At 39.7% G+C, this 11,832-nt stretch overlaps 1 protein-coding gene across 2 annotated transcripts; it reads left to right on the top strand.

Annotated features, from left to right (window-relative positions):
• Nucleotides 1–659: 659 nt before the first annotated feature.
• Nucleotides 660–6,552, top strand: LOC103137390 (uncharacterized). 2 transcript variants are annotated; one of them, XM_016671032.1, is made up of 8 exons: nt 660–852; nt 970–1,200; nt 2,396–2,587; nt 4,095–4,264; nt 4,379–4,528; nt 5,186–5,358; nt 5,442–5,662; nt 5,693–6,552. In XM_016671032.1, exons 2-8 carry the CDS (start codon nt 985–987, stop codon nt 5,885–5,887), a joined length of 1,317 nt encoding a protein of 438 aa, XP_016526518.1. In that variant the 5' UTR covers nt 660–852; nt 970–984; the 3' UTR covers nt 5,888–6,552. The 2 variants fall into 2 exon arrangements, with proteins under 2 accessions (XP_016526518.1, XP_007551171.1); XM_007551109.2 differs by having other exon boundaries at nt 662–852; nt 5,442–6,552.
• The last annotated feature ends 5,280 nt before the right edge of the window (nt 6,553–11,832 follow it).

Consider the following 11,832-nt stretch of genomic DNA (forward strand, 5'->3'; position numbering starts at 1 on the left):
AGTCTGCAACTGTTCCAAGGACCTTAAGTCATTATGATTTCCTTTAAGATACTTCTAAGAGAGAGTGCAAGATAGATACTCCGATGGGTGTTGATGTTTTTATACACTGGGTAAAGACAGGTATGGAGGGCCATAATCCAGTAAATTGATTAATCATTAAAGACAGCTAAAGACAGGCACCAGCTAGCCTGATAGTGGTGGGCGGGGCTTGTAAGCATGGACCGTTAGCATGCAGTGCAGGTTGCACAGTCAAATCTATATGATGAGCTTTATTGACAGTTTGAATTCAATGACGTTATTGTGGACTGAAGCAAAGGAGCTATGTCAAAACAAAACAAAACAAAACAAAAAACAATTATGTATTATTTGAACAAAAATATTAGTAATTTTTATTTGAAAAACATTTTCATTGCATTTAATAAATTATTGAGTTATTTAAGTAATTATATTAAAATTACGTTATTTATTTATAATAAATGTAAATTGTGCACATAATGACTTACTCGTGATATTTCGGCCTTCCACATGTAGGTTAGTACAGCTTTCTCAGGCTGAGATCAGTCTATCTGTACTTCCAGATTTTTACCACAAGGAGGCGGTGTAGTTTTGCTGCAGTATGCCGCTGTGTTGTCTTGGTTAATGTCGTTACTGTTGCATCAGGAAAACAGAACAGAAGAAGAAGAAAAGAGGAAGTGAGAAAGCAAAACATACCCACAGAGACGAGGTTTCTGCTGTGTGAGAGAAATTGAACTGATGCTAGAAGATTATTGGAAAACGTTTGGGTGCTGATTTAGAGACGTTTTCGCAATATTCTGAATAATAAATGTTGACTGATTAAAGAAAAACGTCATGGTGGGTCGTCAGTTCACTTTTTTCTCTGTAAAATCTTAATATTTTTAGATGATGCTTCTAATTAGATTAGAAAAGAAGCTGTGACTTCCCTTTTAAAAAAAATCTGTTTTCTTTCAGATGCTGGGATAAATAATGAATATACACGCAAATATAAACTGCATTATGGGCCAGCTCATGTCATCCGAAGAAGAGCTTGCTGAGCTGAAGAAGACAGCTGGCTCTGTCATGTATGATGCCATGGTGGAGGAGGGAGCAGTTCCTGACCTCGCAGTGGTGCACCCTCTGCTCCTAGCCAATCAAAATGAGAATTCTGTCTCCCAGGCCTGTCTTCAAGAACACCTGAAAGAGGTAAATACATTTTAAACTTGTTCATCCCGTTCCATCTGACGTAAAACTAACACAGTTTTTAGAAAAAAGATCATCATACCTGAGTTCTAACATGGCGTATTGTCATGGTCTGCGCCTGTTTTGGTTCACAGGACCTGAACTTGCAGGTCCTGTGAACCTGCAAGTTCACAGGACCATAAATTCAAGGTTTATGGAACCTTGAATTTTCCTCAAGTGGCATAGTTCTAGTTTCACTTTGGTCAAATATTGTCAAATAAATAAATAAAATAAATTAAAATCTCATATTGGACAACTTTTCATATCCAATTATTAATGTAAACTGTTTCGATGGTAAGTCAATTGGTTGAGCTAAAATTTTTAAGGGCAACTCTAAAGAAAAAAACAGAAAAAATATTCTTAATGTCATCGTATTATTCATTACACGGACTTCTCTATTTTTAAAACACCACCAAGCTAATGCAAGTATTATCATCAAAAACAAATTCAAATTTGTGTAAATTTGTATTATCATGGCTTAGAGCTAATAAGAACTATAAATTCAGTTCAATTACTAAAAATAAGAATTTTTAATACAGAATTGCTGTAAAAAGATGCAATGTGTATATAATGAACGTTGGTTCAGTTTACTTTTCATAAATTACTAAATGATTGGGATTGAATCAATCAGCCTGTCCCTCTCCTGAGGTCGATTTAATAAATATTTCATTTCACTTTTTGAATTCCATTACTGACATGAAACATGTTTTCAATGATATTCCGATTTATTGAGACGCACCTGCGGTCCGAAGGAAGCGAAGCACAGAGGCTCGGTGTGGAATACGTCTGAGTGGATGAAATGCTCATTGATCGGCCCTAAATCCTCTGAAGTGCGGGAGGAGATTAACGGGAGGAGCAGGACGAGGCTGTTTCCTTGAATCAGTTAATAAAGAGGGATTGTGCAAAGTGGAGCAGAACTCTGTAAAAGAGAAAGAAAGACTTGGAAGCCTGCTGGGGATTGTGACGAGGTCACCTATCAATACACAGGGAAACCAGGGACCAATATGATGATGATGATGATGATAATGATGACAAAGCTTTTTTTTTTTTATTAGGTAACAGTAAACATTTTATTTCAGCTCTTGTGTCATTTGTGTGTTTTGTTTTTGTTTTGTTTTTTTGCAAAAATACATTTATATATTTGCTTTGCTTCCTTCAGATTCAGAGTGACCTTGGCAACCGGGCACCCACCTACTTCAGGGATCTGATTGGTCGACTGTCTGCCTTCTCCGATGAGCCACGCCTGGCTGGCTTGGTGGGTTTAGCTGTCACCATGGTGATGGACGTGGCCTGGTCATCGAAACAGTCAGCAGGAGCGAAAGGGAGGCCAGCGGCTTCGTCGTCGTGTCAGGTAAAGCCTCTGTTCAAGCGCGGAGGGAAATACGTGGGAGCAAAAATGGCTTCTTGAAATATTAACGAATTTTATTAATGCATTTATGTTCTGAATTATTTCGTCAAAAATAATTCCACTTCTTTATCCCCTGTCAGCTTTAATAACTCGGTTAATGGATTGCTAGTGACATTCAGGGTCTGTGGCTGATGAGCTCTCGATAAAACTGACTTGAGATAAGTTTCGATCCTATATGTCAATTAATGTGAATGCCACAAATTAATGATGTATTTTTAGAGAATTACCGAAAAATACATTCAGCCAACTTTCAGCACAACCAACCTTGAGCTCTGACTCTTTTTCCACCATGTCTAAGTGTTTCTGAATTGCGCTCATAACAACAACCTTCAGTGCAGACTACATTACTGAATGAAAAGGACTCAAAGTATATATTATTTATGTTCTTAAAGTGAAATTATAATCACCCAGAGCTGGCAATGTTAAAGCTTTTGCAAAAACTGGACATTGCAAATCAGCTGCATAAAAACTCTGTGCATCTCTGTTTATTTTTCATTGCAAAATCCTTTGATGTTGATATAGAGCATCTAAATAGCAGTCATGTGACTTTGGCATAAGCTTCATAAAAAATGTGAAGACAGCGGATACATCAAAGGTGTGAAGAACTATTTGATGGATGGAAAGTGTTAGGATGTGACCATGGAAACCTTGCCAGTGGCATTTCAAGATGGTGAAACAGAAGGTTAAGTGTTGTACAAGCCAAAAATGTTATTCCCAAAACTTTGACTTTTTCTTCATTTTAGCTAGTTCAAGAGTCCAATCATTTGAGCACCAACTCGAATGATTGGACTCTTTTTTTAGGGCTTCTTGTCGCTTTAAATCCAAACAAGCTGCCGTTGGCCACACCCCCCAACTAAATATTTACACTTGCATGTGAAAATGGCTGCAAACAGATGTGCAGCTATGCAACCGTACATCTTTGAAAAGCAGAAGTGGAGTCTCCTGTAAAACCAACAAGAATGCAGCAAGTGGTTTCTGGATGGTAAGTCAACAACAAAACACTACATATACTGTACAGCGCATACAACGGTAAAAACGGTTGACTAAAGAAGCCAGAGCTCTGCTTGGGTTGCTAGGTGACGGGCTGGGCCTGCTGATTGGTGATGTCACATTCAGAAGGTTTTTGAAACACCTCATATTCCAGACACCAAAAAACATAAAATTATTGCCAAAAAAACAGATTGGTGGATTTCTTTCTTTAATTGCTTTCGTTGTTTGTAGAATCAGCTGAGACCCAAACAGAGGTATAAAAATGTACAAAATATGAATTTTGCACATTAGATAGGTCACCTTTAATATCCCTCGTAACTTTTGTATTGCGTTTTTTTTTTCTGCATCTACTCGATTGCGAGGCCTGACATAAAGTTGTATGTGTCTTTAATTGGTTTTGGTTTTTGTCTTTGACATCAAATAAATGCCCTTCAGTTAGCCCTTTTAAAATGTTTTGCAGCAGAGAGTGTGGGAGCTGCAGGAGGTGATGGAGGAGTACCTGAAGCGGTGCAGGATCAGCCTGAGCGATAAGAGGAGGCTGATCGAGGACTCGGTCCGGCTCGAGGCCCAGCTGAGCCTCATCCTCACTCAGCTGAAGACCTGTCTGCTCGGGAGCGGCTGCGACTCCAGGTACAGTGCCGAGGAGGAACCGACAGAGTGGAAAGGCAACGTGTTCGACACGCACATCACACAAGAAGAGGCTGTGACGGGTTAGACGGCTCTTCTTCCTGTCCGATCCTGCAGATCTCTAAGACACTGGGCCTGCGGAGCCGCATTTCACACCCAGATGCTGGTTCATCTCGCCTGTTTTGAGGACAAAGCGGAGCCTTTATCTGCAAGGGCAGCAATGGATCAGTACCTGGAAGACCTCAAACAGATCGTAGCTGCCTACAGGTGATTGATTGATTGATGGATGGATGGATGGATGGATGGATGGATGGATGGATGGATGGATGGATGGATGGATGGACGGACGGATGGACGGACGGACTAATGATATGATGACTAGATGAATGCCTGGATTGATTTATGAATGGATCGAAGGAGTGTAGACACTGAAATATGCCAAACTGTGCTGTTTAGTATTTCTGCTGAATGACGGGAAATGTGTGAAAACTCATGATAATTATCTCTTTTCCTTTTTTTTTTGTTTGACACCTTCTCCGAGAAACAAAAACATAAGTGTTCTGTGGGAGCATGGCCTTTACGAAGCATGCTGGTAGTGGGAGCCAGAGCAAGAGCAGAGACAGATTTTCAATATTATTCAATATTCAGCTTATCTCTGTCAGAAAAGTGCAGCGCCAACGTTTCAGCTCGAGGTTAGTCAGTAAAGATATTCTGGCAGCCTGTCAATAGCTGGAACTCTTACATAATCAACACCGCACAAGGAAAATGAGACAAACTTTGTGACACTGCTCCACAATGTGCTGATTTAGTGCTTTTGGGCGTTAATTGGTAAGAACTTATAAGACACGTCTCCTGAAATGTCTCATAAGGCGACACATCCATCATCGTTCTGCCCTGTCAAGACTTTGATCTTTCTTCTTTCAGGTGTTATAAATCTTCTACGGTCAGTGTTCTGAAATGCCGAGGAGGCCTTCTGGCAAAATTTGACCATTCCCAAGACGTGCCAGAGGAGGGCGCCATGACAGGACTCACTGTGACAGACAGAGAGACGGGAAAGAGCGTGACCATCGCGCTGTCTGCCCTGGAGAATGAGATCGGTACACTTTGTTAATTGACTCTGCCAAATGTTATCTTATGCACCAGTTGGGCTGTTTTTACTGAAATAAACTGTATTTACCAGGTCGGAGAAAGCTAAATTCTGGCACAGTCACATCCTCCCAAGTTAACCTCGACCTCATCACTTCAGATCACTACGCTCAGGCCTACCTGGACCACCTTTTCTCTGATAAAGGGCCCGTGGCAGAGCTGGAGAATTACTTTGTCAACGCTGGCGAGAGACTGGCAATGCACAGAATTGATCTGCAACGTAAAAACAAGAAGGGCGCGAGGAAAGCTGTAGAGGAAAGCAAAGACGGGCATGTTTTAGACGAGGCCCAGGCACTATCTGACAAAGAAAGAGCAGAAACAAAACCGAAAGGAGAAGAGCCAAAGGAAAGCAGTGAGCGAGATGCGAGTTTAAAGTTGAGTATTGTCGAAACGGAGCCAGAGGAAAGCCTCGCTCGCACACAGCCGGACTCAGCAAGCGCAGAAGGCTCGAGAAGTCGGTCCGCTGCTGAGGGGAAATGAAAAGCTGCTCTTGTGGAGTTGAAAATCCGAACTTTATTGTTTGTAATTCACTCAGAAATAAGATTTTTATTGATTTGCTAGCAGAGTAGCAAACCTGAGCTGCAACCACCAGGGCTACAGAAAAATCAATTGCTACGTCCCAGAAACTGCAGTATCACAACCGACTAGAGGCTAGAGTAAACTTTGGTTTCCGGTATTGTTATGAAATGTGTTCAGCTTCCTGTTAAAGACAAACAGCTGGTTTACTGATCAACAAAGTGGCCTTCAGGTTGGTTCTGGTTCCATTCATCTTCATCTTGACAGGCCAGATATTCTCTATGGGGTTTAAGTCTCCTACAAACTCTAGATGTGTTTTTCTTCACAATTCTGTCAGAACTGTTTTTGTTTGTTTGTTCACCTTTTTCGTGCCACACTTTTTTCTTCCACTTAATTTAAATGCTTGGAAACTGGAACACTGCTAATCAGCACTATTTTCCTTTGATGTCTAAGCCAAAACATTTCTGTGTAAAGGCAATGCAGCTGTTTTTGTTGATCATATGCAACAGATATCTCTGTTTGTGAGAAAGTGAATTTTTAGTTTTTATGTGCTGTAAGCCAAACTTATAAAATAAACAGAAATAAAATCTTCAAATGATGTAAAAATAACAAATCTGTCTGTGTATTTATCTAGTATGTTTAAAACTTAAGCTGATTTCTGAAATAAAGTTAACGTACTCCTCCATTTTACAGTATGTAGTTTACACTGTTCCAGTCTTTTCTTCGAAGTAAATTTTTGATGATTAGATCAAATAAAACAAATACCACAAAGGTTTAGAGCATGTTTCAATACCTACTTCCAACACAAATTAAATCACCTTTTCTTTTTACAAGGCCTTCTTTCCTCATGGATTGGTACAACCAACTACTACTACTACTTTTTGACAAAGTTGATGTACAACGAGCTCAGTAAAATTAGTATCTGAGATTGCACAGTTGGTTAGAGGTCCACAAAAACAACAAAAAAAAGTTAAATGAACATGGGAAAACATTTATAAAAACAACTTGACAGAGTAATAAAAGCATTGAAAACTATTTTCAGTTGTTAATTTCACTCTGCAATTTACTTTTACTATATTTTTTCTACATTACTTTTTCTGCTCATTTGTTTTTATTTGCAGTTCATCTTTTCTTGTCTCGTTTACTGTTAAGTTGAGCCACAGATGTTAACTGCTTGGCACTTATAAGCTGCATTTGTTACACCGAGACCACTTTGTTTAACACTGCCATTTATAACTTCGCCTGTATTAACAATCCATATAAAAAAAAAAAGACCTTTCTGGGAAATAAACGTGAAAAAAAAGAACAAAGGTTTTCATCTCGTCTCAAAGTGCCTGTGCAAAACTCAGCTTCAAATATAGCGTCTCACTTTGCAAGTGTCAATTCAATTTACACAATATATAAAATGTGCCCGTAAGTTTCACATGTGCACATTTTATGCACATGTGAAACTTGTGCATAAAAATAATTTATCCTTAGTGTCTTTCAACATTTATGTATGGCTTTAATGTCTTTGCTTTAATAGATTTATGTTTTTGCATATGTTCACCCGCCTATATGTTCACCTCCCCATACATGTCCAAACCATCTCAATGTTTTTTTTTCTATCGTGCCCGGTAAGCTGACGTGTTGGTGAACGAGTTAAAAGATGAAGGAAGGAAGCACATCTAGTGGAACATCAAGTCTTGTCACGTCTTTAAATTGAGGTTTCTTTTGAATCAAATGCCACTGCTCTAAACACAGTCTGAGAGCCTCAAATTAGTCAAAGATATTTTTTTGGCTCTGTTATATTAGCAAAATTCCATTAAATAAGGGCTGTTCAAGCACTGAGAATGCTGAGGTGAGTTAATGTTTATCAGGGCAGATAGAGTGTCTGCATTGTACAGGCTGACATTAAATAGTGTGTTGGTCCTTACGGCATTTTTTGGGTGGCACATGCGAGAATTTTTTCGCAGCAGTACATAGGGTACAATATCTCTGTTCAACATAGGCCTGTCACAATAGTCAATAAATCAATTAATCACTTAATAAATTAAAACAAACTCAATCATTTCTAATTTTGTGACTTATTGTTTTCCTCTTTCTACCAAAAATTGGATGATAAAAGTCTTCAGTCTAGAGTTTTGGTCTCAACTAAACCTTTTTTAAGGATAATTTTGTTTCCTGAGGCTTTGTAATTCATTTTATTAGTTGTTGCTTTGTCTATTTAAAATGTCTTCCAGTTCCAGTGTTAAATATTAATTGGAATTTAAAGTTTATTGATTTTTGAGAATTCCTACATTATTATGCCATCACTATATTACTGGCAAATTGTCTCAAAATAATAATACTATCGTTTATAGCGATAACTTCTGGGACGATTAATCATCCAGAAAGATTATTTTTTGTGACCAACGGCAATAAAATGCAAATAGATACGTTGTATTGTATGAAACTGCAATAAAATATAGTCAAATGCAATCCTCAACCTGAAAGAGGCTATACCTACAAATCCTTGCAGGGTCACTGGGAGCTGGTGACTATCACAGGAGTGAACCACACTGAGAAACATTTTCAACAAATGAAGAAAACATGAAACAGTGGCTGGTCTACCAAACTTACCTCAAGTGTACATAGTGATGTACGCAAGGTCGCAAGGCACAAATGGCCTCCCAAATACCTTGGGTTTTTGTTCCAAGGTAACAAAAACCTCGCTGCTGACCAAAAATAACGCAAAGGCTAAAAACACATCTTAATGATTCCCAAGACTTATGGGAAAATATGGGAACTGACAAAGGGAAGTTTTAGGAAGGTGTGTGTCCTGTTTCTCACCAACATCTCTCTGTCCTTGTGCGTGTCTTGTACCACCCTCACTAACTTCTCTACCCTGCCTGACCTCCTCATGCAGTACCAGAGCTCCTCTCTTTGCATGCCATCGTTTGCTTTCACTAGATGCACACAGGGAAAGTCCCTTAGACTTTTTCCACACTTATTTGTCAACACCCTCAAGGCAAATATTGCATTTGTAGAGCTCTTTCTCTGCACTAAACCCTCCTGCTGCTGCTTTACCAAGAACTCTTATCCTAGCTTCAACATTTCTTTACACCGTCTTCAACAACTTGGCTCATCAACTTTTACATCTCTACAACTACCTCGATCCGTGTTTCTTTGTATTTATTTTTAGGGTTTTCTGTGTTCAGTTTCCTTCCTGTGAGTCTCTGTCTCTGCGTCTTCCCCGTTGATAGCTTCCCAGGTGTGTCTCATTCCTTGATTACCCTCCCTGTGTATTTAAGTCCACCTGTTGTTTCTTGTCGGATCGTTGTCGTATGTCAGTTGTTGTCGTGTGTCGGCTCTCCAGTTGAACTGAGAAGTCCTGGTCTGCTTAGCTCTCGTTTTCAGTCTTCAGTATATCAGTTGCTACCGGTAACTAGCTGTGTGCTATACTCTCTGCCGTGCCGCCTGTATCAGACTGTGTGAGCTTCAACATTAAATTCATCATTCCTTCACAACCTGGGTCTCTGCGTCACTCCTCACCACCACCTCAACCCCAACTTATGACAATCTTTCCTTCTTGCTTGCTTGTTTTCTTTGTTCGTGAGCTTTAGAAATAACCCCTTCCATCTTTTCAACATTCTCCTATTTGTGTCTTTTCTTACACACAGTTTCCCTTGTGGCAGAATGTGCCTGTACCATAAGTTACAATCAATAGAAAGAGAGTAAAAAGAAAAATACTAGAATGCACCAATGCATATGGTTCCCATTCAAGTATTGTGCATTGTCTCATGTGGTTGTGCATGTATTAATATTTGTGAGTGTTGAATACATTGAAGAGTTATGAAAATTAAGCGGGAGATGTGTGGGTTTTGTCCAGTGGTGGTTTGTTGAGAAAACAAAACCGGGTTCTGACTGTTGTTCCTGGTTTTGGTGAACCTGTAGCATATCCAGAGGGAAGTGATAAAGTATGTTAGGATGCTTCTGATAGATGAACGGTAAAACGTCACCACCACTTTCTTGTAGGCTCCATTTCTTCTTGGCACTGTCAACCCTTTGCGCGTGACCCACTCAGCCATGACTTGCATCAAAACAACCTCTGTGTGCGCTAACTCTCATAAGGCTTGTCTAAAAACAGACAGCCTATAGTATCAACTTTATTTAGTAAATTTCACTGTAAGAACAATCGGCTCTACAATAGACAAGTATGCAAACCAAAATTGTCATTTTATTGTCAAACTTTTGATGAGGAAAGCATCCATGGTTACTACAGATTAGTAACCATGGATGCCCCCACCATGATGTAGCTCACCATGTACGAAAAAACTTGGTATAAATATGAAGACTTTTGTGAATTTTCAATTCTGCTCTGGTATAGAAATCAGGTGGTGTGAATTCAGGCAAAGTCGGCGATTTGATCAAATCAACAAACGAAAGCTGGGAGAAGTTATGAGTCAGTTTCTAAGCTAGCTAATTCCAAATTTGCCGTCTATGAGCCCCAACTAGATGAGCTACTTCCACAGACAAGTTAGCTTGACTTGAGCAAATAGAAACCATAGTTATACTGACAAAAACCATCAAAGTTGCTAAGTTAAATTTTCTGACATCCATCATGGCGCCTCAACCTGCTTAGGTAACATCGTTGCAAAGGGCCAATGGGAAATCGAACGATGATGGGAGATGGGAGTGTTAGCATATCATGCTAGGAATGTGAAACTCTGAATTTTCTTAACATTGATGAAGAGGAGACATTGGCCAGCTTTGTTCATCCTAAAGTCCAATATCTCTGCCTTTGTCTTTATGGTTTTCTGAGCCAAATTATTAATTGTTCTGGCATAAGGTGATCCATTAATGCAAGAAGTTATAGGTCTGAAATCAGTCAAACCAGTGAATGTAGATTCCCGTCCATGTTTTCTCTGAAAGGGAAGACACAACTGAGATCAAAAGTGTTAAAATGAAGAAACTCTAGGTCATGAATATCTATGGAAACAATGTCATCAAGAAATAAACCCATCTAGACATACTTGAACTGAAAAATATGTTTCAAAATAAATCATAAAGCTGTTGCCTAATGCCTAATGTCTCATTGAGATCATTTCCTTTGGCAGGAACATGTGCATTACCAAGCTAGCAGCTCTTTAAAAAAAAAAAAAGCTTTCTGGCATCTAAATAATGTCCTTTTCACCATATTCCCAATGAAATGTCACATAAGTACTAACATATCCCTTACCTGCAGAAGACGTGGATGTGAGAGCAGACGCAAGCTGCAAAAGGTGCGGAGAGGAGGAAGGGTTGGTGGGGACGTTTTGAGTGACATGCTTGAGAGACATGGCACTTTTCCTTAAGTGCTTCTCACTCCGAGAGGTTGAAAAGATGCTTTCTCGTTCTGGGTTGCTGCCGTGCTGCAGGTGGGCGAGCGGCACAGGAAGGAGCTTTGTGCAGCTGCAGGACTGTGTGTGAATGTCAAGGCGGGAGTGGGGTAGGCCGAGTGGATTTATGTGTGCTTTTGAGAGTATGCATGAGGGTCTGTGTCTAAATTAAAGGGAGATGAAACATCCAGGCACGTGGAAGACGAGTCTGCTTTTGTGACAATGATTGCGGGTGTGTGTGTGCAGCAAGCGAAGGCATGTGAGGGGCTAAGAAAATAAGACATAATGGTGATAGGCAAAGAGGGGGGGCAATGGAACTGGTGAACTCGTGTTGGTGTGTGAGTGTGTGCCAGGTTTTGCTGCCAGTGAGTCACGCTTCACAGCTCCAGTTAGTGGTCTCTGTTCAATTAATGCTATCTGACTGGGGTTGTTGTTATTACTCCTTTATTCTCTTCCGCTTTTCATTCTAGCTGCTTCCAGATTAAGGTGACTTTAGCTTTCGTTTGAAACCATTCATATTTAATTCCCTCTTCATTTTTGCTGCATTATTTAATCAGCCAAATCTTGTCA

The sequence above is a fragment of the Poecilia formosa genome, unplaced genomic scaffold (genome assembly GCF_000485575.1).
Source record: "Poecilia formosa unplaced genomic scaffold, Poecilia_formosa-5.1.2 Scaffold40, whole genome shotgun sequence".
NCBI lineage: Eukaryota > Metazoa > Chordata > Actinopteri > Cyprinodontiformes > Poeciliidae > Poecilia > Poecilia formosa.

Excerpts from the sequence above, each read along its gene's own strand:
- LOC103137390 (XM_007551109.2), top strand. The coding sequence starts at position 985 with ATGAATATACACGCAAATATAAACTGCATTATGGGCCAGCTCATGTCA. Across the intron at positions 4,265-4,378 it reads GGGAGCGGCTGCGACTCCAG|ATCTCTAAGACACTGGGCCT; the intron begins GTACAGTGCCGA and ends CCGATCCTGCAG. Across the intron at positions 5,359-5,441 it reads TGCCCTGGAGAATGAGATCG|GTCGGAGAAAGCTAAATTCT; the intron begins GTACACTTTGTT and ends TGTATTTACCAG.